General features: G+C 30.6%; 1 protein-coding gene across 1 annotated transcript in view; it reads left to right on the top strand.

The window, feature by feature from the left end:
* LOC122851980 (GAS2-like protein pickled eggs) overlaps positions 1-27,591 on the top strand; it is a 57,610-nt gene that overhangs the window by 19,205 nt on the left and 10,814 nt on the right. Inside the window, 1 exon segment of the mRNA XM_044151521.1 lies at positions 26,718-27,174. Coding sequence (XP_044007456.1) covers positions 26,718-27,174 — 457 coding nt within the window.

Raw genomic sequence — 27,591 nt, forward strand, 5'->3', positions numbered from 1 at the left:
AAGCGGCTATGGTGGCTGGCCATTTTGGTAGACGCCAAGGGGTGGTGTATAGTCAAAGTGGGTGGTGGATGCGGTGAGTGAACTTACCCCATCGCATAACGATTTGAAAAAGGCTCAATCTTATTTGGATAGGAACATTTTGATGGCAGACAGACAAACTACAAATATTAATAAAAAAATGATAAAAATGAGGTAAGTCAACTGACCTCATCGCATAATAATTTTAAATGGGCCCATTCTCTTAGGAATCGTTCTGATGTATACTATAATAGCCTTGACTTGGTAATCTATTGGAAAAAAATATATACTTTAGTATCACACGTTGTTTATTTCATCAAGAAAAATAAATAAGTAGAATAAAATTTTTTCTTTTTTTTTCTACAATGACTTGAAATTTATTGCGTAGCCAAAAAAGGAATTTTTAATTAATTAATGCTACACTGAGAAAAAAAAACCACAAAAATTGTTGTGAGAGCACAACAAACTAGAGGCGGAATCCTATCCTGTCACTTTTTGTTGTGCTGCAACAAAAATTGTTCTATCGTTAAACAAAATTTGTTGTGCTACAACAAATTTTATTTTATCGTTGAACAAATTTTATTTAGCTGCACAACAATTTTTACCATCCAATAATATTTATTGTGTTGCTCAATAATATTTGTTCGGCTGCTCAATAAATATTATCCAGTTTCAAGGCAAATATTGCCGTGCTGCACAACAATTTGATTTTCGGGTGTTATCGGTAAGACTCGGTCTTGTTCGTGTGCCTCAGTATATCTACATGGCATTGTGTGGAATTGTCTAAGTCAGTCTATGTTGAGATCAGCTTTTGTGTGACTGACGTTTTAAAAATAAATTAATTAATCCCAAGATGTCAGGTTGCAATAACATTTTAATAATTGAATTATAGACTAAAATATTTGTGAGCAATTAGATAAATAACAAAACTTGATATTTAACAAATCACATCAACAATAAAGTATGAAATTATATGAAAATGACAAACATAACCTGCATCTGTCATTTTAATGCAGAGATTTTCTATTATAATCTTCAATAATTATTGTTAGAAATATATATTAAAAGGTTAATTTCCACTGTTCATAGGTATGACACAAATAATAATGGCGCTACGGTCATATAACTACTTGTGTAATATACACCTTTATATCTTTATCTTTTTTTTCTATGTATTATGTCTTCTCTCTCTAACTACTTCTTGAGTCTAAAGTTACTCCAATAAATCTGTTTATTATAAACATTTAAAACCTGAGTATTGTGTCAATTATTAATTAATCTATAAAACCTTAATTAATCATATAATAAAACTCAACAGGTTATGGGCCCAGTTACTTATTCCAATTACTGCGAATAATTATTAATAAAGCGGTATAATCTAGTATCACAAGATTATAACCAAAAAGAGAAAGGCCACGTGTAAGAAAGAAAATTTATTATGGAAGACATACAAATAACCTCTTCAAAGCTGAAGTTAAGAGGAGCAGAGAACTGGGAAATGTGGAAATTCCAGACAAAAATTAAATTGACAGCAATGGAAGCTTATGGTGTTGTAACTGGAGATAAATTAAAACCAGTTGCACCAGCTGCAACAACAACTGCAGCAGCTGGAACATCAGATTATGCAGAGCAATTGCGTAGTTGGGAGAAACTGGAAGGTAAAGCACAAGTTGAAATAGCAACCTCAGTCAGTGAAGAGGTAATAACTCATATTTGGAGATGCAATACTGCAAAAGAAATGTGGGACAAACTGTTAGAATTGTATGAAGGGAAAAATGAAGCAACAACATATCTCATTAATCAAGAATGGAGTATGCTACAAAAGAACAACACAGAAAGCATTACATCATATATTTGTCGTGTACAAGATCTAGCACATAAGCTACGATCAATTGGTCAACAAACAGATGACTTGACAATTATCATGAAGATTATAATGACATTGCCAAAAAGTCTCAAGCATTTTTTCTCATCGTGGCAAGCAACAGCTGCTGCTGATAGAACACTTGCTAACTTGGTTGCAAGGTTGGAGCTTGAAGAAAAAATGTTGAATGTTAATAAAGAAAGTAGTGATGGTGAAGCATTATTAGCTAAAAGAACAAAAAATAAACCAGGCAAATGTTTTTCATGTGGAAAGCCAGGGCACTGGGAGAGAGAATGTAGAAACAAAAATAACATGCAAAGTAATAGAAAAGAAAGGGTAGATGTTTCAACAGATAAACATAAACCAATGTATCAACAAGATTCTACACAAAGAAAAAGATATAATCAGAATATCCAACATAATCAAGATGGTGCTGAAAACAGTGGGAGCAGACGCAATAGAGCTGCACTAGTGACACAAATGATACTTGCAACTCAACCAAATGTGTCAGTGTCAAGTGACAATGATTGGTACCTGGATTCAGGTTGTACACAACATATGACATATAAAAAGGAATGGTTTAATGAATTAAAACCGTTAAAAACAAGAGTTGAAATTAAAGTAGGAGATGGAAAGATATTAAAGTCAGAACAATATGGTACAATTGATATACTTGCATATGATGGCAAGAATTGGGTCAACAAATATCTTGACAATGTGTTGTTTATACCAGAATTAAAATTCAACTTGTTTTCGATATCATCAGTAATGGAAAGAGACCCATTGAATACAAAAATTGAATGGACAAACGATGAATGTTTAATTAAACGACATGGTAAAATTATTGCAACAGCAACAAAAAAAGAAAGAATGTACCTCATGGATATTCAAGTCCAAGTAAATAAAAACAAAGGTAGTAATGAAACTATAAAAAAAATCACAAATAATGCATTAGTCAGTCAAGAGATGAGTTTGTTGCAATGGCACAAGAGGTTAGGACATCAGAACATGGAACATGTCAAAAACTTGCTGAAAATAAAAAATATTAAAGTGAAAGAAGATAGTGTACAATGTGAATCATGCATTGTTGGTAAAATGCATAGAAAATCATATAAACCAAGTGAAACCAGAGCAACAAAAATTGGTGAAGTAGTACACACTGATGTGTGTGGGTACATGGACACAACATCAATTGGTGGCTCAAGGTTTTTCTTATTGTTCAAGGATGATTATTCATCATACCGAAAAATATATTTTTTAAAAGCAAAAAGTGAAGTTGCAACCTGCTTCAACAATTATATAAAAAGATTAAAGAAGGAAACAGGTGAAGAAGTGAATGTGTTAAGATCAGACAATGGAAAAGAGTTCGTGAATAATGAAATGAAAAAAATAATGAATATAAATGGAATTGATCATCAAAGGTCAGTCATTTATACACCTCAACAGAATGGACGAGCTGAGAGGGAAAACAGGACTGTTGTAGAAGCAGCACGAACATTGTTACATAGTGCTGGTCTACCTGAGACATTGTGGGCAGAGGCAGTCAACACAGCTGTGTACATCCTGAATGCAACTGGAAAAAGCAGTGTACCAAATGTAACACCATACGAGTTGTGGCACAAAAAAGAAACAGACCTAAATAAATTTAAAATATTTGGTTCAAAAGTATGGGTAAAAATACCTGATGAAAAGAGAACAAAGTGGAATAAGAAAGCACGAGAAGCCATATTTGTTGGTTATGGAATTGGTGTAAAAGGTTATCGAGTTTGGTATAAAGATGTAAATAAAATAGAAACAGCAGCAGATGTAGTGTTTCAAGAAAATAAAATAAATATTATTAATGTCATGAACCAAGATAGTGATGATAATGAACAGAGTGATACAGAAAACAACACAAATAATCAAGTAAATCAAGTGGAAAGCAGAGGTGAAGAGAACAATGAAAATGACAATCATCAGAGTGGACCAACAAGTCCAAAAAGTCAACCTGAAGAAGATGATGAAGAATGTGCATCAATAAATTGTGTAAATCCTGAAGGAAAACGTGTAAATTGGATACAATGTGATGGACAGTGTAACCAGTGGTTCCACATGATTTGTGAAAATGTAAATCCAAAAGACCACGTAGATGAAGCTACTAAGTGGCAGTGTTCAAACTGTGTAACTGAACATCAACAACAACTAGCAACTGTAACACAAGAAATATGTGCAATGGCCATGCTTGAAGAACCACTGAGTGTTCATGAAATTGAAAAACGTCAAGATAAAGAACAATGGTTAGAAGCAATGAATGAAGAAATAAGAGCTTTTGAGAAAAATAAAACTTGGGAATTAACAAAAGTACCAAGTGGTACAAAAATACTTACAAATAAATGGGTATTCAAGATAAAACCAAGTAATGATGGAAAAATTGACAGATATCGTGCAAGATTAGTGGTAAAAGGTTGTCAGCAGAGGGTTGGACTGGATTACAAAGAAACATTTAGCCCAGTGGTCAAAACAGACTCACTGAGAATGTTACTGGCAATTGCAGCATCAAATAAACTTCAAACTCAACAGTTTGATGTAAAGACAGCCTTCTTGTATGGTGAGCTGTCAGAAGAGCTTTACATGCATCAACCTGAAGGCTTTGAAGATAAAACAAATAGAGTATGTAAATTAAAAAAGAGTCTATATGGATTGAAGCAAGCACCTCGGTGCTGGAACCAAAAATTCATTGAGTGCTTAAACAAGTTTAACATGAAAAGTATAGACAGTGACACCTGTGTATTTAAATCACCAGGTGACATTAATGATTCAATCTTTCTTGCTATATACGTAGATGATGGATTAGTAATGTCTAAAGAAGAATTAAAAATAAATAAATTGTTGGAACACTTACGTGTTGAACTAGAAATAACAAATACAAAATTAAGTTTGTTTCTGGGCATGGAGCTGAAACAAAATAATGATGGCTCAATTGAAGCACGACAAACAAAATATACAAAGAAAATAATTGATAAATTTAAAATGACAAATGCTAACCAAGTCAGTACACCATCTGACAATAACCAACAATTAACAATGATGAGTGGGAGTGATCATAAACGTGTACCAACTGTTCCTTATCGAGAAGCAGTTGGGAGTCTGTTGTTTTTGTCACTCATGACACGACCAGACATATCATTCTCAGTAAATAACGTAAGCCAGTTCTGCTCAGATCCAAGTAAAGCCCAATGGGATGGAGTAAAAAGAATTTTTAAGTATCTAAAAGGTACAGTTGATTGTGGTATCAAATTTAATTCAAATGGTAAAATACAAGGTATTAATACACTAATACAAGGTTACTCAGATGCTGATCATGCTGGTGACAAAGCAAGTAGAAAATCAGTATCAGGTTACATCATCAAGCTGGCAGATTCACCAGTAATTTGGGGCTCCAAGAAGCAACTGTCAGTTGCATTATCAACTGCTGAAGCAGAATTTGTTGCTGCTTGTTGTTGTACAACAAATTTAATTTGGGTAAATAAATTTATAAATGAACTTGTTGGTAATACTGTCAAACCACCAACATTATTCATAGATAATCAGTGTGCAATAAAGTGGATCAAAAATGGCCAGTTTGAAAACAAGTCAAAGCACATTGATGTAAGGTATAAATTCATGTTGGATGAATATAAAAAGGGTAATATTAATCCATGTTATCTAAATACCAAGTCACAAATTGCTGATATATTCACAAAACCTTTGGCAAAAGAAAGGTTTGAACAGCTGAGAGAATTAATTTGTATTTAACTTAATTAAATAATTAATTTAAATATAACAATAACATTGTTATAAACATTTAAAAAAAAAAAAAAAAAATTAATAATAATAATAACAATAATTAAATATATTAATTAAATAAAATAAACAAGGGTGTAAATTAAAGTGGGAGTGTTAGAAATATATATTAAAAGGTTAATTTCCACTGTTCATAGGTATGACACAAATAATAATGGCGCTACGGTCATATAACTACTTGTGTAATATACACCTTTATATCTTTATCTTTTTTTTCTATGTATTATGTCTTCTCTCTCTAACTACTTCTTGAGTCTAAAGTTACTCCAATAAATCTGTTTATTATAAACATTTAAAACCTGAGTATTGTGTCAATTATTAATTAATCTATAAAACCTTAATTAATCATATAATAAAACTCAACAATTATAAATATGAAAAATAAATCAAAGCATCGTAATTTGAATTAATTTGTTCCTCAATTACTTTCCTTCTTATTTTTAATTATCATAATGAAAATTTATTCCGTAATTTTGAAAAAAAAAAATTTAATATGGTTTTAGAATTTTTGTTATCTGGAATAATAAAAATTATTAAACTGAATACAAAAATTGTTGTATGTTCAACAGTTTTTGTTTGGAGCATAACAAATTTTGTTGTATGTCTATTAATTTTTGTTTGGAGTATGACAAATTTTGTTAAACAGCACGGCAATTATTACTCTGCCAGATGAACAAAAACTGTACTACCGGCAGAACAAATATTATAGAGTTTCAACTTCGCCTCTACTTTGTTGTGCGGCACGACAATTTTTGTCCTGTTTTCTCAACAATATTTGTCGTTTTTTTTTCTCCGTGTAGATATGTATATCATAAAAGTTCTGTGTAATAATATGACTAAGAGACGGATGTGAAAGCAATTACGTTGCATTGCCGATGCAATTTCTATTCAATTTTTATTTTTTTTTATGTTAAAATCAATCAATTATATAAAAATATAAATAAATTCTGAATAATGTTAATTTATGAATTTTGTTTTTTTGTAATTTTGTCTTTATTTATTTTTGTTTTTGTAATTTTGTCGTTATTTATTTTGGATTTTGCACGGAGGAAAATTTACATTTTTTTTAAATATAATACCATAGCAATTTTTGCGTTGTGTTACAGTAAGCTGGAACCATAAGAGCATCATATTAAATGTTAAGATAGACCATAGCAATTGTCATTGAAAAACGCCACCTATACTGGCCGTGCGACCTTCCGTGGTGTGCCGTAGTAATTCTTGCGTTGGGCAAATGCAAAATTTACTCTGTTTATAAACGCTCGTAAAAAAATAATATAAAAAAATGTTTTTTTTATAAAGAATAATTCTACATTTTACATCAACAATTTGAGAATAAGCAAAGTTACGCCTGCGCAGTCGATAAAAAAGTGGGGGGCAGTTTACATTTCTGAGTCCGTCATCAATTTTGCTATGGCCCATTGTAATTTTAAATATGTTGCTTTGTATTTGTTAGTGACACCTACCGGATTTCCAAGGAAATCAAATATTTACTATGGTACATTGTAAATTTTCAGAGGATCATTTTAATTTTGTCAACAACAACAAAGTAAAATTTTATATAAAATATTGTTGAGCAGTATATCAAGAAAGTTTGTACAAATTTTTAGATATTTGTCTTAATTATTTACTGAGTTATTAATTTAACAACAACATTGTCACTGACACGTTACTCAATTTTTAAATTTCTCCGACTTTTTTTTCATTCAAAGTTAGACAAATTGAATTTTTCCTCGACAATAAACAATCATATAATAAAAATTAAACTTTTTTAACTTTTTTTTTGTTTTTTGTCATTTATACATATCAGTCATTTTAATACATATTTTATCATTTTAATTAATCACATATATTTTAATAACTAGTTATGTATCAAAAATCGTAATACTTTTTTGTCAAATATTAAGTTTTTTTTTTTTATTTTTTTTTAAACTTCATAATAAATATAACGAAAGTTTAATTAATATATAAATATTATCATTTATATCTGTATTATTATTACTTGTACTTCTTTTTTTTGTACTTGTAACATTTTTAATTAAAATACTTATCATATCACTTTTTTCCAAATACATATTATCATTTTTTTTAAACTTTGTTTTAAACGGTTTAATAATTGTAATGAAAGTTAAATTAATATATAAATATTATTATTTATATTTGTTTATTATTTGTACTTTTTGAAATATTTTTATTAATATTAATATTTTGTATTAATATTTGCACTTTCTTAAATATTTTTACTTTTTTTTTCATTCATAAAGTACCTTTAATGTATCTGAAAATATACCACTAATAAATGAATCTGATTCATAAAACAGTAGCTTGTAAATAGAGAAGAGAATTAATTTGCCGTTATAGACGAAGGAGAAATGAGTCGGAGAGTGGGAGTATAGGTCTACCGAAAAATTTCCTCTTCTTTTACTCATTGACTATCTTATAAAAAGAGTCTACTGTATTATTTTTTTTTTTCTGTTGTATTATTACGCAGAAGATTTTTTTTATTTTTTTTTATTTTAGACACACGCTGACCGGGGATCGAACCGACGAAGTATAGATCGACGTGGTAACGGGTACGCTAAGACGTCTAAGTACCGCTCAGCTACGGAGAGAAACGGAAATTAAGAGAAAATTGACCCTTTTCTTTTGTATTTCGTCTTTCCGAATACCTTGCCATGTGAACATAGTAAATTTCACTTAAAAGTTTGTAATTGATATAAACCCACAATAAAAATTAAATCGTGAATCGTATTTTTTTAAAATCGATGAGTAGTACAATTAGTATTTTCAGAACTTGCGTACTGAGTGATTATTTAAACGAGCGCTTATTGTCAATTCTACTATGTTAACATAATGAACATTAATTTACACATAGCACTTTGTAGCTAAGATTTATTGAAAAAAAAAGATTTTATCAGTACTTTTGACTATCTCTACAGTAAAAAAAATCTTGCTGCAGAGTTAAATTGGATATGATTGAATTTACTATGTGCCTTTATTGAAATATATCGTGTAAATAATAAAAAATAGATTAAATTAAATGACATTAAAAATCCGAACACATCCACCTGTACCATAATAGCATAGTAAAACGTAATATTTTTTTCTCTCAGTGTAATGTGTGAAATTTATAATTGAATAAAAAGCTATAGGAAAAGTAGTAGCTCAGGAAAGGAAGTTGTTTACCTGTTAATTCATAAAGAATTAATTAAGCCAAAGAAGTTAACACCTAGTCAACTTCATTTCCTTAGCTACCATTTTTCCTATAGCTTTTTATTTAATTAAAAAAATAAAAAGCTATGGAGAAAATGGTAGCTAAGCAAAGGAAGTTGTTTACCTGTGAATTTACAAAGAATTATATAAGTCAAAGAAATTAACACATTAAAACCAGTGAATGCCGGCATTTGTTGCCACTCTTCGGCTGGCTCTCGCAGCTTCCTGATTTTACCGGGACTGAAGACAAGTGGTGGTTGGCTTCTGGTGAAGCTGGCTGATTCTTTGCTAGTTTTTTGGTGATGTCAACATGTTTTTAGGGTTGATGTCACGAGCTGATGTCACTGATGAAGCTGCAGACCATGCTACCGATGTATGGTACATGCTCTTGTAGGTGATGTAAGATGTCGTTACTCTACCATAGATAGGACATCGTACGTTGCTCTCTCTCTCGCACTAGTGCGGCTGCCGGCTGTCAGGGTAATCTATAACTGGGTGGTTGGGTGAGCAAGGTGATTCAACGCAAGACCATGCGTGGCTACGAGTTGATCTTGCATTCGACTACTTGGTGCACTGGAGTGAGATAGTAACCCGGAAGATATTTGATAAAGCCTTGCGAGGAACAATATCTTCGTTCTCGTATTGACTTAGATACAGATCCTATTATTTCTATAGCCTTGCTCCAAGTTTATCTTTGCAATAACAATGCTAACACCTCTGTCTGAAAGACTGTGCAGACTTCTCCAAGGCAACGCTAGTTCTCTTAGTCGATCTTCGAAGCCAAATCCCTGCCCCGGTGCCATTCTCGGCCTTAGATCCGTCTGTAAGCCAGATGAGCTCATGTTCCGAGGTCGGTCTCAGTTCAGTCGTCCACTCCTCCCGATTGGAGTACTTTTACCTCTTTGTACGTCTTTTTGAAGCAGTATCTTTTTCCTAGGTAGTCCTGCCAAGCTTCTACCACGAGATTTGTTGCAGAGTTGCCAGATGCTCGAGCAGTGAAAGAGCCACCGAGTGGCGCTGAAGGGGCCAACAAGGGCCATCTTTAAAATCAAAAGAGCCATAAAAAGAGCCAAAATTCAAATTTCAAGAAATAATATAGAAGAAATATTTTTTTGGTTTTATTTTTATTATAATTAATGACAATCTTTAATATATTTATTTATATAATATTTAAGCTAATTTGTTGATCTTTTTTATTATAAAAAACTTTTAATATTAATATAGAATATATATATTTTTTTAACTTTAAATATTTATATAAATTTATCACATGGATATATTTTACTCATCAGCCTCATCATTAATTGTATCATCAGTATCTTCACCAACATTTTGGTCAAAGAAATCAAAACTTTCCAGCAGTTTCACATTATCATCAACTGTTTTTGATACTGCTGGTGATGATTTTGTATCATATATGTTCTTATTGAAACGTGTAAACATGTCTGCTGTTGGCTCATATTTGCTGCAGCACTGTCCAGAAACACTCATATGTATTCTTATCCGAATAAGAGCAACAAGCATACTCATTTGCATACGATTGCGGACCTTGGTTTTAACAGCAGCCATGATGCTAAAAACTCTCTCAACCCCTGCATTGCTGATTGGCAATGACAGACAAATCAAAGCAAATTGAGCCAAATCTTGAAATGATCTTTCACCATTGTTATTTTTCATTTCCCAAACTGCTGCCCAGAATTCAGCAGCTTCAACAGATTCATTTAAATCTGGTGAAATATCATCAAGTCTCAATGCTTGTAAACGTCGTAATTGTGATTCAACCTTATTTTTATTTATATATTCACCAACTAAATTCCACGGTAAATCATTTACAGATATTTGAGTCATTGAAAGACACATTTGTGGTGAAAAAAATTTTATTTTTTCAAATACACCAACATTTTGTGGCAACCTTGATTGTAGTTCATCACACAAACGAACAATAAAATTTGCACAACGTTCTTTTATTGTTTGTAATGCATTTTTATCAATTTTACAATGGGATATGCTTTCAATGAATTTACTTCCAAAGTCAATTGAGTCAAGTGATAGACGAGAATTGCCAAATTGATTATTTGCTTTATTAACAGCTCGTCTAACTGCCTCAAGATCTGCTTGATTCAGCATACTTGAAGTAACTTTATCATTGGTTGTGGTGTTTAACAATGGTCGTAAATAACTTGGCTGAAAAATACGTTTAGCAGTTGACACAAGCAATATTCGAATATCTGTATACAACTTGGTAATATCAGCATTTTCTTTTTGAAATGCTAAGTTTAAATTATATAAATCCTCAAGCATCTCATTCAAAAAAATCATATATAAATAATTTTTGTCATCTTTAAACATTTCTGCTAGCAATTTAGTTGCATAACATTTTTTAAACAATGCTTCTGGTGATTCAGTAATAGTGATAAAAAACCCTCTCAATATTTCCCATTGATCCAAAATGATTGCATTGGCTGAATAGACAACCAGCCAACGAGTTGTTGATAATGATAATAATTTTCGAGGGGTTTTCCCTTCTGTACGACTGGCATAAAACTCTTGGTACATTACTAAACGTGAAGTGCTGTGTGCAAACCAATTGTTAGTGTTTTTTAACAAATATGTTAGTATGGAAGGCAGTTCTTCAGTTGCATAATTAGCACACTTGTCAATCGAGTGACAAGTGCACTTAACAAGTTGCAAATTTGGTACATCTTTTTTTAATAACATATATAAACTTTGTTTTGATCCACATAGATTTGGTGCACCATCAGTACCAATGCCAATGAGGTTGTCTAGTTTAAGACCAGTTTCATTGAAAAAATCTTTAAATACATTATACAAATCAGCTGCTGATGTTTGAACCACTGAGCTGAATCCAAGAAAGTTGACAATGATCTTTTTGTGCTTGACACTGAAGTATCTCACACAATACGCCATAAATTTAGTTGTTGATACATCTGTTGACTCATCTAATATGATTGAAAATTTTTGTTCACTAATATCATCTATCAATTCTTTTAAGAAAGATGGAGCAACAACATTTTGAATTATTTTTGAAGCTTTTGTTCTGTGAAGACGTAGCTTTTCAAATAAACTACCTTTGGCATTTTTTTTTAACATTTCACCCAAATGGTCAATACTTTTTAAAGTGCCATGAATTGCAGCATAAATCACCAGTTGAATATCAAGTCTTTTCATTTCATTAGAACCACTTGAAACTCCTGTTGAGTAATATATGAGAATGAATAAGTATATTTTAAATAATAAAAAAAAATAAACAAATATTTGATGCTTACCACAATCAACAAGAGTTTTTTGGGTTTTGGAAACACGTGATGATGCTGCATCTTTATGAATTAATGTTTCACCATGACGAACAATAGTGCTTTTGTGACATCTTAAAACATGTTTGCACCATTGACAATACGCTTGTTCTTCATCATTTCTTGTACGTTTACTCTCAGGACACTTGCTGAGCCAACCTAGACAATTCAGTCAAAAATAAATTATCATAACCATTATATTATATTACATATATATATTTTAGGCTGAGTGTATATATTACACGAAGATAAAATTAAATAAAAAGAATATTACAAAAATATTATCAATAAAAAATGTCAATATTGATATAAAATACATAAAAATATTTACCTTTACAGCTTTTTTCTTTTTCCCACTCTTTTTTGTACGTTCGATCGACACTTGTTTTTTTTGTTTTCATTATTTATATTATTATATATTATTATATATATATATATATATTATATATTTATTATATATATTAGTAAATTACTTTTAAATTTTAAAACTGATTTTGTTTTATTGAAAACTTAGGAAAATTACATTTAATTATATAAACAGATTGCTTTTAGTCCATCATCTGGTCTTTTAGTGTCCTGTTGTTGTTTTTGTTTTTTTTTTTTTTCATATATATACAAGTCAAACACAGAGCTGCTGTTTTGTATTGTATTTGCTATAGTTCAACGTTATTTTTCCCTATACTATACTATATCATAAGTTAACTGTGGACTCTGCCCTCTAGTGGACTCGAAAACCGGCCCCTAATGTTTACATCATACCCTCTATACTTGAATTAAAAAAATATTTCATATATGCATTGTATCGACTACCGGTCAAAGAGCCACATGGCCCCTTGGGGCCAAACAGAAAATAGAGAGGGCCAAAATGGTTCTCAAGGGGCCAATTTGGCTCTAAAGAGCCACATCTGGCAACTCTGATTTGTTGTGCTTTCAGCTCACTCAGAATGGTGCGACGTCCGGTATCGTCTCCACTATTGCTTATTTCTCATGAGTCTCGATTCCTCAATGCAGCCATTATTCATCATCTTCATTATTAGATGGAGCGGAAGCAGGTCTAATTATGCTCCTAGCGAACTTATAGGAGTTGACCTACTGGCCCCTGTGATACCTCTCAGCGCTAAGCTTCTGACCTGTTCTGAAAGACTCCTAACCCCTCCTTGCCTGGTTCTCTTCCACCAGACGATAGCTCTGGATAGATTCTGGTAAATTCTGCAAGATTCGACAAAAAATGACAAAATCTGGCAGATTTTGCCAGCCAAATACTCGACTTTTATCTGTCTGCCAGATTCTGTCAGCTACATATTCGACTTCAAATAGTCTGCCAGGTTCTGTCAGATTCCGCCAGCCACATATTAGACTTCCAACAGTCTGTCAGATTTTGCCAGATTCTGCCAGCCGAATACTCGGCTTCCAAAAGTCTGCTAGATTCTGTCAGATTCTGCCAGTTCAATTTATAAATATTGTTTTTTTTTAATAAATTGATTTTTTTTGAATTAATACAATTGATTAGGAGACATCAAGTCGTCATCGAATTATTAGTCTGTTATAATTCATTCTTTTATAGCTCATTTATCATTATTTAACGTTAGTTCTTATTCAACGATTCTCACATGTGCTCTCGTCAGAGTTGATTCACATATATAGGAACTGAGATTATGATACTTATAAAAATTTAAAAAACATACTTAAGTTTAGAAAATCTGCAACGCTTCGAGATTGAAGTTTCTCGATCCCTTACCGTGATGTTTATAATAACTACAGCAATTCGTCCAGGATTTTTTTTTTTTTTTTTTCTTTTGGAACTTCTTGGTGAAAATAGTCTGGCAGGTTCTCACAGATTCTGGCAGATTATGACAGATTCTTACAGATTATCACAGATTCTGGCAGATTCTTACAGATTTCGACCAGTTTTTGGAACAACTGCCAGATTTTGCCAATTTTTGAAGTGAAACTTCTTTTCGCAGGGTAGTGAAAAAGAAAACAGTGTGTCGGCCATATAACGCTCGGAGCGAGCCAACGGCCGGGCGAGCCAACGCTCGAAACGAGCGAACGTGTAGACCGAGCGAGCGTTGGCCCATATAACTAATGAAAGTGAATGAGTGAGTGGCTACGAGCGAGAAAAGAGATATGCTGAGAATGAAAAAAACAATTTGTGTGTGTGCGCGTTGACAATAATGTAGCTGATCGGTTTGCAGCGTTTACAAAAAATAATGAATAAAAAAGAAATGATGAAACAGTTGCTGAAGCAACTGTGCCCGCCCTGCGGGGGGAATTTTAATTTCTTTATTGAAATTCGTGATTACAAATTTATTTGGTTTATTAAATTTTTTTTATTCAAATTTTATTTTACTTCATAACCCTAGCGGATGCATCGACACCTATTCGATCGGGATTCCACTCTCCAATGTAGCACTCAGTCGACAGCGATTTGACAGCCATTTGACAGCATATATAAAACGTAATTCACGAGCGCCGGATAATCAAAATGAATTGGAAAAATATAAAATAAATATAAGATTATAATGACAACAACTTAAACTGAAGAAAACCTTGACTAGTATATGTATTTAATATTAAATAAGAGTTTAAATTACATACGGTAGAGAGGTTAGGTTGACATGATTCGAATATCTACTGGAGTCAAAAAGCTGTCGAGCCGCAGACCATTCATCGGTAATTGATTCAGTTATTATTACCGAGATATTTTGTCACTGAATCGACAGGCTTTCAACACCAAATTGAGAGGTGTCTAATTTGCTCATTTTTTATTGTTTTAAATTGTTTAAACATTATAATGGACTTCATTAATGATACATTTGTATTTTTTTTATAAAAAAAAATAGAAAATAAAAACAAACTTGTAAAAATTTATACAAAAAAATTTTTGAAGTGAAACTTCTTTAGAATGGGTAGTTAAAAAAAAAAACAAAAGATGGGTGCAACGAAAGTAACACGATGAAGGTAGTCAATTATAATTAATTAATTGATTTATTTATTTATTTATCTTTTGTTTTTTTCTATTAACTGTTTATTTCCTTGACTACGATATATTGAATTATCTCATTGAACATCAGACAAATATACAGGTGAGCAATACTTCTCTTTTACTGTGAATTATTTTGATTAAAACATTATAGATTCGGTTGAAAATAATTATTTATCACAATTAAATATTAATGAAAGATAAATTGAAACTATCAAAAAAAAATTAATCAATAAGTTAAATATGATGAGAAAACAATGTACACAAGCACAAGAATATACTGGACAATTTCCATCACCAATATCATTAGTGATGGATTTGGTATTAGCAATACCAAAAAAACTAAATGCTCTACACCAAAAATATCGTGCATCATTAGAAAAATATATTAGCTGGTTATTATCTATCAGATCCATATTGATTGCCAAGATTACGTGAATTGATTGAAAAACTTATAGGTTCATTCCGTGATCTGAGTTTACCACTTCTTGAGCTACAAAAAGTTATATCAACAATACCAATATCAGTTGAAAAAAAATACGTAAATTATTAACACTTTATAAAAGAAAGTGTTCACAAAATGAAGATGAGCTAATATTACGTAGTATTAGACGTGTTACATGTGCTGAATTACAAAAACGTCAATTTCAAAAATTCTTTACATTTCGGCAAGGAAATGGTTTTATTGAACATAAAATATATCGTCATTTAGAACCAGGCTGTCCATTTCAACTCAAATTAAATCGTATGAAAGCATATGATCTTGAGGCATTACTAACGTCAAATCAAAAAATGCATTTATATCTTGGACAAACTAGTTTTGATTATTTACATAATAAAGATGCACGTGTATTACTTAAAGCAATAGATGAATCAGAAAACACGTAAAAATATATTAACACCAATGTATCATCAGATGCTGCACTCGTGGTTTCTGGCGAATGCCACTATACTTCATAGTTGCAGTCACTATACGTATAGTGACTGCAACTATACTCCTGTGACTGAACTGTCTACAGTGGCATTCGCTAGAAATTTTTTCGAGTGTGACAATATATTGTATTTAGAAAAAAACGATGTCATCTGTTGTGTTTTCTGGTTTCAGTTATGGTACTGAAAGAAAGGAAAACCAGATAAACAATTAGTACTTGAAGATTTTACAATCGCACATGTACTTTTTAAAGCTGGTTGTTCAGCACTTGAACTTGAAGTACTTTCGAAATTACCGAATAAAGTTATTGATACAAGTGTACATAATTCACCAAGTTGTTACAATGAGAGTGTACATATGTTTAAAAAAATTGTTTTATCCAGTACAGAAGTAGTATTTGAAATCAATCAAATTTGTTTGGTGTATACATACGTGAACTATTTGTTATGAACCATGATTTACATTACAATTATATAAATATAATTAGTATTGCTCCTGTTACGGTTTAGTTGTTCTAGCAGTCATTGATAAACCAAATGGAAAGAAATTAGTGTGCTCCATCAAAATTTGTATTATATTTATTTATATTTTTAGGCTCCAACATATCGCATTATGATTTTAGAAACGATATAAGAGCATTGTTCAACAACGTCAGAAGCTTGATGGATCTAAAAATGATATATAGAGAAAATATCAAGCATTTTCATCCGGATAAAAATCTTAATGATCCTCAAGTGACTGAAAAGACACGATATTCTTCTAAATATTTATCAGAAATTAGAGAAATATTTCTCAAATGGTAATTATTATTTTTCCTTTAATTACAACAAATTAATAACAAATTTTATAATATAAATATTATATTGATTTCTTTTATTAGTTGAAGATCAAAAACAGCAATAACAGCAGCAGCAATAACAACAACAACAACAACGACGACAGAATTATGATTTATATGACTCATTTGACGATGATTCTGATGTTAACATAATTTATGATACTTTTCATCAACAACAACAATAACAACAGCAAAACTATGATTTGTATGATCCTTCCGAGTCTGATGTCGAAATCATTTATGATTCATTTCATCATCATCAACAACAATGAAAACAATAACAATTTAGTATTAGAATTAATTAAAATTATTAGTTTTTAATGGTTATTTTCCATTTAATATTATATTTCCGAGTTATGTTAATGAAAAAAACAGGTTGTGTTCAATTGAAAAGAGAAAAATTTGTTCTATTACTATAATCATGTTCTATTAATATAAATATTTATGAAAGAATATTATACTGTTTTATTTATAATTTACTAGGGCATACCCGCGATTTGCGCGGTTTTTTCCGTGAGTTTTTTTTTAACCAAAAATTATAGTCAAAATAATACTAAAAATAATGATATACAGATAATTTGTTCAATTTGTTAATAAATAAATTGAGAGAATTCACAGAAAACCTTATTACCTCGTGAATTCAAATACTGATGATAGCTGAATACAGGCAGGGGTGAATAAGAGGTCTCTGGGGGCCTAGGTTTTTTGGTCACTGAATTTTATAGAATGTTGATTTACTTAGAAAACAATAAGAAATAATTATTTTGTATTAATATTTCATAGCATGAACTAATTTTATAAGGTTTTTTAATAAAGCAATACGTATGAGGCTATTTAAAATAGATAGATAAAATTTACTTGTATTGCGGAGCACCGTCAACTTATTAGAGTGTGATTAACTTAGGAAACAATAAGAAATAATTATTTTGTAAGCCGCATATGTATTGCTTTAATTTTTTCCGCCCCATACGTATTGCTTTATTTTTTTTTTTAGCCCCATCCCTCTTGCTTTAAATATTGCTTTTATTTTTTTCAGGCCCATACGTGTTGCTTCGAGTATTCTAAGCCTCATACGGACTACTTTACGTAAAAAAAAAAAAAAATTTAAACTTGACCCCACCTGATGTAACATATATGTCTTAAATACTAAAATCTTATTTAGGAAAAACCTGGTGGGGTCAAGTTTAAATTTTTTTAATAGTTTAGACTTAATTACATGCGTCAAAAATATATATTTCTTTCTTGAATTTTGTATTCATATCTAAATTAATATACTTACAACTACATAGTATAGTGACAATTTCGAACACTTGACCATTTTGTTGTGTAAAATACTAAATAAAGATCATCAAGAAATAAATTTAATTTGACCAATTGAGAAAATAGAAATTAACAAATTAAAAAAAAAAAATTAAAAAATCACTCTATCCCAGCTAATTTCACAATAAACAAAAAAAATAATAACAAAATAAAAACCTTTTAGTGTGATTTTTTTTTATTCAAATTTTATTTTACTCCATAACCCTAGCGGATGCGTCGACACCTATTCGATCGGGATTTGACTCTCCGATTAACAATGAATATTGCATTTCTTTTAACTCAAAAATTACGTATCGATTGTACTGAACAACAAACAAAAAAAAATATAAAGAATATAAAAATAATAAATAAATCAAGTTTAATGATATTTTGCTATATTTTTCTATATTTTCCTTTATGTTTTGATGATTCATTTCATCGTGTTTAGATTAATTAAGAAACTTTTGCGGGATTCTTTTTATTCAAATTTTATTTTACTCCATAACCCTAGCGGATGCGTCGACACCTATTCGATCGGGATTTGACTCTCCGATTAACAATGAATATTGCATTTCTTTTAACTCAAAAATTACGTATCGATTGTACTGAACAACAAACAAAAAAAAATATATAAAATGAATATAAATTAATAATAAATAAATCAAGTTTAATGATATTTTGCTATATTTTTCTATATTTTCCTTTATGTTTACTGATGTTTCCCCGATATTTTCCGATTTCATCGTGTTTAGATTAATTAAGAAACTTTTGCGGGATCTACTATGGTTGGAGAGGGGGAGAGGAACTTAATTGATATGTTCCTATATTTATCGTAATTTTCCTTATATTTACTGATTTTTCTTTGATATTGACATATTTCTTTCTACATTTTCCTTAATATTTGCTGATATTTTTCTATATATATCGTATTTTTCTTTATATTCAGTGATTTTTCTTTCATATTCACTGATAATTTCCATATTTATCGTATTTTTCTTTATATTCAGTGAGTTTTCTTTGATATTTACTGATATTTTCCCATATTTATCGTTTTTTCTTTATATTCCCTGATTTTTCTTTGATATTTTCGTATTTTTGTCTACATTTTCCTTTATATTTACTGATATTTTCCTATATGTATCGTATTTTTCTCCATATTCAGTAAGTTTTCATTGATATTTACACATATTTCCCTGATATTTTCCCATAATTATCGGATTTTCCTTTATATTTAGCGATTTTTCTTTATATTCAGTAATTTTTCCTTTATATTTGCTGATATTTTCGTATATTTATCGTTTTTTTCTTTATATTCACTGATTTTTTTTCGATATTTTTCTATTTTTTTCTACATTTTTTTTTACATTCACTGATATTTTCCCATATGTATAGTTTTTTTCTTCATATTCAGTGATTTTTTCTTCATATTTACTGATATTTTTTATATTTATCGTATTTTTCTTTATATTCAGTAAGTTTTCCTTGATATTGACTGATATTTCCCTGATATTTTCCTATAATTATGAGAGTTTTCTTTATATTTAGCGCTTTTTTCTTCATATTTACTAATATCTTTCTATATTTATCGGTTTTTTCTTTATATTCAGTGATTTTTCCTTCATATTTACACGGATAGATTTTTTCGTTTTTTTTCACTGAAAGAACACCGCGATTTTTACTATGGCCCACAGCAACTCAGAAACGTGGGGGAATTGTATTGAATTTCAATATGGGCCATAGCAATTTTTCTCGATGAGCGCCACCTAACGGCAATTTGAATTTTTAGCATTGTACCATAGTATTTTTCGAAATGGCCATATGAAAAATTTATAAAGGCAATACTAAATATTGGAAATTGACGATGTAAATTTTGAAAAAGTGAATATTATTATTTAACAAGGCAAACAGCAAATTTTGCAATAGTTATAAATTTTTTTACCCTGCACCGTGCTCTCTCCCCCCTTCATGGAGAGGGGGGGGGCACAGTGCAGGGTAAATAGATAGTAATTATAATGGAATAGAAATCAAATGAATGCACAGATAACTTTTAGGCAATAATTTAATAACAGCAACAGCAATAATAATAATAATAATCATATTTTGACATGAACTTATTTTGACAAAACTTGACCTCAAAACTTGCAAAAAATAGATTAAAAAAAAAATACTGCAAGTTAAAAAAGTTACATATAATATACAAAATCAAAAATATAATTTTTGTAAAAAACAAACTCGTTAAAGTTGTTCTTTACGTTAGCTTAGGACTACTGTATATACTAAATTTTTATTCAATTTAACAAAAAAAATAAAAAATTCAAACAAACGATGATAAATAAGTTAGGAGAATTAAAGCTGCCTGTGTTTGAAAAATAAAATCGAAATAAAAAAAGATCACGTTTTATCCTTATTACACAAACAAACTTTAACGCCGCGGTTTTCTTCACAATTCCAAGATCAGGTTGACAGACAGCTAAGACTTAATATAATTTCATGATATGTCCATTCAAAATAATCGACAATACTTTTATCTAAGACTCGATATTGTATCACATGCGAATAAATAATTTTTCAATAGAAACGTCAAATTATTCGAAAACAGATATCGTATGCACGCCCTGGTAGAAATATTTCTTCAACTTTTTCCAACTTTCTCCACCTTTTTACAAAAATGACCCATGGTTGGAGAAAAGTTGGAAAGAAGTTGAAAAAAAGTTGGAGTAAATTTCAGGTTGAAGAAATGGCGGAAAAAAGTTGGAGAAGAGTTGGGAAAAAATGGAGTAAATTTTTGGCTGGAAAAAGGTTGGAGAAATTTGTCCGCCATTTCTCCAACTATGGGTCATTTTCGTAAAGAGGTGGCGGAGAGAAAAGTTGGAAAAAGTTGGAGAAACGTCGGAGAAATATTTCTACCAGGGCGTATTTGACAAAAATTTTTTTTGATTATTAATCAGGTACAGCTGACAAATTTTTTCTTTAAGAGGACTCAAATATGTGATGTAACTCCAAAATAGCCTATTTTAAATTGAAAATGAAGAAATTAAAAAATCTTTTCTTTATGCCTATCCCAGGTAAACAAGAATATTTGTCGTTTGCATTGATTGATTTATTGATTGTTATTCATCAGCAACTCAATTACAGCTGTACTAGTGTTGTGATAACTATAATGAAAGGTAGAGTTATCAAAAAAATACAGAAAAACAGAAATATAATTTACGTTTCCAAAAAAATTTATATGAAATACCCTGCAAATACCAAAAAATCTAATATCAAGCTCATCTAAAGACAAGCTGAAAAGTTAATCCAATAACAAGATATATGCAAAATAGTGAGATTGTTGATCATCAAATTGCATCTTTGCTGGAAAGTTTTCGTCTGAAAAACCTAATCTTGGAATTGTGAAGAAAACCGCGGCGTTAAAGTTTGTTTGTGTAATAAGGATAAAACGTGATCTTTTTTTATTTCTTTTAACACAGGCAGCTTTAATTCTCCTAACTTATTTATCATCGTTTGTTTTGAATTTTTATTTTTTGTTAAATTGAATAAAAATTTAGTATATACAGTAGTACTAAGCTAACGTAAAGAACAACTTTATCGAGTTTGTTTTTACAAAATTATATTTTTGATTTTGTATATTATTCCACTTCTTTTGTTTAAACATTCAGCTTAAAAGTAAAAATAATAAATCAATTTATGAATGATTGTATTACCAAAAAAAAAAAAAATAAAAAAATAATTTTAAAAATATAAGTGAAATAAAAAAATAAAAAATCCATTAGAAATTTATATAGTTCAGAGTGATACCGATTTTAGTGGCAAGGCCGTTAATTTACCATTACGAAGGTATCTTTTTAAAAAATTTATCAACAAACGGCGCACGCAGGTGTTTTACGCCATCTATCAATAGTCACTTTACTGCGATCTAAAATACTGTCTGAAGCTAGGTTTTTCGGTATATACACCAATTATTTTCTTGCTGCGGTCTTTAATCTTTTATCAATTAGAGGCACTAGAAGCTCTATATATGGTTATCATCAATGAATATTATTCCAACAATAGCTACAAATTTAATATAACTAGTTGATTGGTAAATAATTTTTGTCACACTATGATCTGAAATACTGACTGGAGATTCTTGGAAGTATTTCAGATCGCTTCGGGATCCAACTTGGTATAAATTAGGGTCACTAAAAGCTCTATATATTACTATCATCAATAAACATTATCATTTCTCAATTATTTTATCAATGTTATTCCAACAATAGCTAGAATTTTATCAACTAGTTGATTGGTGAATAATTTTCGTCACACTATGATCTGAAATACCGACTGGGGATTCGTAGAAGTATTTCAGATCGCATCGAGATTTAACTTGGTATAAATTAGGGGCACTAAAAGCTCTATATATTACTATCATCAATAAATATTATTATTTTATAATTAACTTGGTAAAAAGTACAGACACTGAAAGCTAATACACTATGTATCAATAATATTCTTATAAAATACTGTTATTTATGTATTATGTATTATTATTGTATATGTATTATTTCAACAATGATTACAAATACTGACAATTGAAGAGTTCAAAATTCGTTGATTGGTTTTTTTCTTTAATAAAATATGGCAACTTCGTAGTAGCACACACACAACAATAAAATATAGCAATATCCAAACGTTTTACCGCAATATTTTGAGGCAGTGTTCAGCGTTAGATAGTTTGACGATAATGTCTGACAATGTCATACGTTTAATACCATATATGTAATACTACTATATTGCTAATTTTTTTCAGAGCAGTAAAAAATGAGAAAGAATAGGGAGCGTAGGGAGGGTTCGGATTAAGTCGACTACTCACCAACACAATGTATACATATGTATATGTATATTGTATACATATGTATAAATACCTATATATTTGAATGTACGAATAATTATATTATTTGAATAATAAATATTGAATAAAGTAAAATAATTTTTTTCATTCATTTTTTTTTTTCATTTAGTTATTTCAATTATTTTAAAATATTTTTTTTTTTTTATTAATATACGTGAGAAAGTAAAAATAGTGTTGGTCAGTTAGTGAGTTGTCGAGTTAATCCGAACCCTCCCTACGCTCCCTACTCTTTCTCATTTTTTACTGCTCTGAAAAGAGAAGGACATATCGTCGACGCTCTTGCCTCCAGAGAAGCTCCACTTATTGGGAAGATAGGATGTTAGCAATATAGTGATTCAAAAATATTGGCAATACAATCCTGCGCAATACAATCCTGCGCAATAACCAGCGTACGCAACCACATTTGTGCTTGCCAATGTTAATTTGTTAACTAATGTACTTACAATCTTTAACATGAGTCGTTTCATACAACTATTATTTTGATTAGTAATAATAATGAGAGGCCCTAGAAATCACAGGAAATGATAAAAAACAAGGTATGGTGCGCGCAGCATCGCTACGCCATTTTTAAACTTTCGCTGCCATATGACATACTGCTAATCAGATAGAGCAGGATGAGCAACCAATATTCTGGGGCGAATTTATCAGATACAGGACGCCAACTTGGTAAAAACTTCAAATATCGACAAAATCGACAGAAATTTATTTTTTACAAAAAAACGGGGGGCCGGTTTATCATATATTTATATCTTTTTAAATAAGGCACCGAAAAATCCGATAATAGGCTCATTTGAAAGAGGAACCTCGATTTATATAGTCAAACTGTTGTTATTTTTTTTTTTCGATTGCTAAATCAAAAGATATGGACTTGACTATAAATAAATGACGCCACACACACGAACTTAAAAGACATATATCCCCGGCAGTCTCTCGTTTTTGAACAACTTTAACGACCTACCGGGTCTCATGATATCATTAAGTTTTTTTTTTTTTTATCAAAATTTCACCTATAAACTAAAATAACTTTACTTTTTAAATCCCATGAAAACTTCAATGGAAGTATAACACTACTGACTTTGAATAAAACACATTAAACATTTCGCCATTGAAATTTATTATACCACGTCTGTGCACGTCTGACAGAAAGTGTCGATTATCGACAAATGCAGACAACAAAAAAACATCTGGATCTTCCGATGCGCAGATTCAACTGACGCGCAGTTATTTGATTTTTTTTTTTTACTATGGCCCATTTCAATTTTCACTGAACACATTGGAATATTGACTTTTAAATACTGCAGTCGATAACAACGATCATCGCGACAAGTAGCAGATAAAAAATTGCTATGGTGCACTGTAATTTTTAAATAAAGACATTTGAATTTTTTCAACATATCTATTGTAAAAAATACATTATGCACAGCAAGTTGAATGATGTGATCAAGAAAAAATTAGAAACTTATAAAAATTACTATGGTACATTGTAGTATTTAAAAAGATGCATTATAATTTTTTCAACTTGAATTTGTAAAGATTTCATGTTGCGTTGCAGTTTTTATTTTATACAAAGTAAAAAATCGAAATCTTAAACATTGCTATGGTCCATTGCAATTTTTTAATCATCACATTGTCATTTTTCGTAATATTTAATGTAAAAAAATATATTAGTTGACCGATGTTTCTCGAATACTGTGGTACCATAGTAAAATCTACGGTAAATTTTTTTCCGTGTACTGATATTCTCCCATATTTATCGATTTTTTCTTTATATTCATTGATTTTTCTATATTTTCTTTTATATTTACTGATATAAAATCTATAAAATTTCATATCTATCGTATTGAGATTAACTTAGAAAATTTTTTAGGGCGGGTGTCTACCATGGTTCGGGGAGGGGGGGGGGGGGTCCAGAAGAAAGCAAAAACAATAGGAAATTAAAATTCCCTAAAAAAATAAAAATGAATACACTGAAAAAAAAAGTTCAGATAGAACTTTTGTTCCAGGAAATTTTTAGATTTGAGAAAAGAAAAAAAGTTCTTGTTATGAATAGAAAACTTCTGGTTAAAAGACAAAAAACTTCTTGAAACATGACAGATTTAGATTTGAAATGAACCTAAAACAGATTTGAAAAAAGAAAAATTATCTTTGTAATGATAATAAAACTTCTTGAAATAAATGCTAAAAAAGTCTTGAATTGAGATGCATTCTTCTTAAAAAAAATCTTTTTGTTCTCACTTCATGAACAACAGTTCTAAATTTTAGAACAAGGCTTCTTGGAAATAATCCAAATCGGCCTTGAATTTAGACGCATACTTCTTTAAAAAAATCTTTTTGTTCTCACTTCAAGAACACCAGTTCTAAATTTTAGAACAGGGCTTCTTGGAAATAATCAAGTTGTGTCTTGAATTGAGAACCAAAAGATTTCTATCAAGTCAAAATTAGATTCAGTTCAAAAAGTAAATTACTACTGATTTAAATAAATAAAAAAATTATTTAATTACAAAAAAAATGAATTGACGCATAGAAGGACGTCGGAGTTAACTTGATGAAACTTAGAAAAAATAAGAAGCCCTGTGGTCTAGTGGTCAAGGCGTTTGCCCGGAAAGCAAAAGACCCGGGTTCGATTCCCGGCGGGGGAACTTCGTTATTTTTTCTAAGTTTCTGGTTTTTTTCAAAAAAATGAATTGACGCATAGAAGGACGTCGGAGTTAACTTGATGAAACTTAGAAAAAATAAGAAGCCCTGTGGTCTAGTGGTCAAGGCGTTTGCCCGGAAAGCAAAAGACCCGGGTTCGATTCCCGGCGGGGGAACTTCGTTATTTTTTCTAAGTTTCTGGTTTTTTTCACAGTTTTTTTCACATTTACAGTGCAACTTTACATTGTAAACCATATTTTTTTTTCCTAAACTAATTGCCTATGAGGGGAACCGAACCCTTGACCGACGCAAACCACGATATCTTAAACCTAACGACTTTCCCAACGAGCCACGAGCGCATGTACATGACGGGACGAAAATTTCTGTTCTCATAAAGCACGACTGTTAATTATTTTTTAGTCTCATAATAAAGTGAATATATAATTAGATTTCAAGTCACAGTGTTTGGATTCATTTGAAGTGTTATTTCTATTCTGTCAACTCACAACCTATTGTCCTACATCCTTTGATAGCCCTGTATCAAACATAAGGCCATACAACCCTCGTTAAATTATCGTGGTAAATTCGGATATGTGGTATGATACAAATGCTATAAGTGATCACTTTCTTGATCGCATTTTTTGTTGGTTACATTCTAATTTGATTGATTAATGCAAATTATTTTATGATTTTATTTGTGTTTACTGTGTAATCACTTTTCGAATCACTTTTTTGACTCCATTTTTTATTGAGTGATCACAAAGATAATCACAGACAAAATCATACAAAATTGCGATCTACAACATGTAAAAGCTCATGACTTAGCTGGATCTAAAACATAATTTATTTTTTTCTATCAATAGTTTTCCTTTAAAGATTAGTCTAGTTGATTGTTATGTAAAAATTTCAGATCACCACCAAGAACACGCAGAAGTTCAATCTCAAATTTGCCGTATAACGGCATTTATCAATCACTTCAAAATCAACAACAGTACAATAATTCTATACCAACACCGAGAAAAATCATTAACGATTATTCGCCTTCGCCACTATCTCATCATGTGAATCAACATATCAATGGCAAAGAACGTCAGCATTGTGATACACCCTCTCAGAGCCCTTTATGTCAAACCAAGTTTATATCAAGTCCACTGCGGCAAAGGAGTGATCTTGGTTTTACATCAAGATCAAAATCACCAACTATTAAAACAACGTTTTCATCAACTGCCGGCTCGTTCAACAAATTTGAATTGAATAAGTCACGCGTAACAACATCTGATGGAAAAAGTAAAAATGGTGATTATAATAAAACGATGAAATCCGATGGTCGTTCACGAATTGATCATATCCACGACAACAATATTCAGGTAACAGAATAAATAATTTCATTATTTTCTATTTTCTTATAAATCAAATTTTTCTTTAAAGTGCAATGTTTGTAAGCTCCCCAACTTAAGAATGTTATGAAATTTTCCGCATGTGTCATGTCACAACTACTTCTTATATATATATAATACACTGAGAGAATACGTGGAATATCATTAAAAATAACTTTATAATCACGGGGTAACATCGCCAGAAAGCGCTCTAACGTCTACCACTTCATATTCACGTGGTAGTATGTTAACTTCACAGGGATGAGGGAAGTTTATTTTTTTTTCATTTATTCGTCCATGTACCATATATGTGTATCATAAACAAACAAATTTATTAACAAGGCCAACCGTTGGTGAGTTCGATGGGTCGTCTCGGCTCAGTTTCGTCTCACTAAAGGCGCTTCAATT

This window comes from Aphidius gifuensis, linkage group LG3 (genome assembly GCF_014905175.1).
Source record: "Aphidius gifuensis isolate YNYX2018 linkage group LG3, ASM1490517v1, whole genome shotgun sequence".
NCBI lineage: Eukaryota > Metazoa > Arthropoda > Insecta > Hymenoptera > Braconidae > Aphidius > Aphidius gifuensis.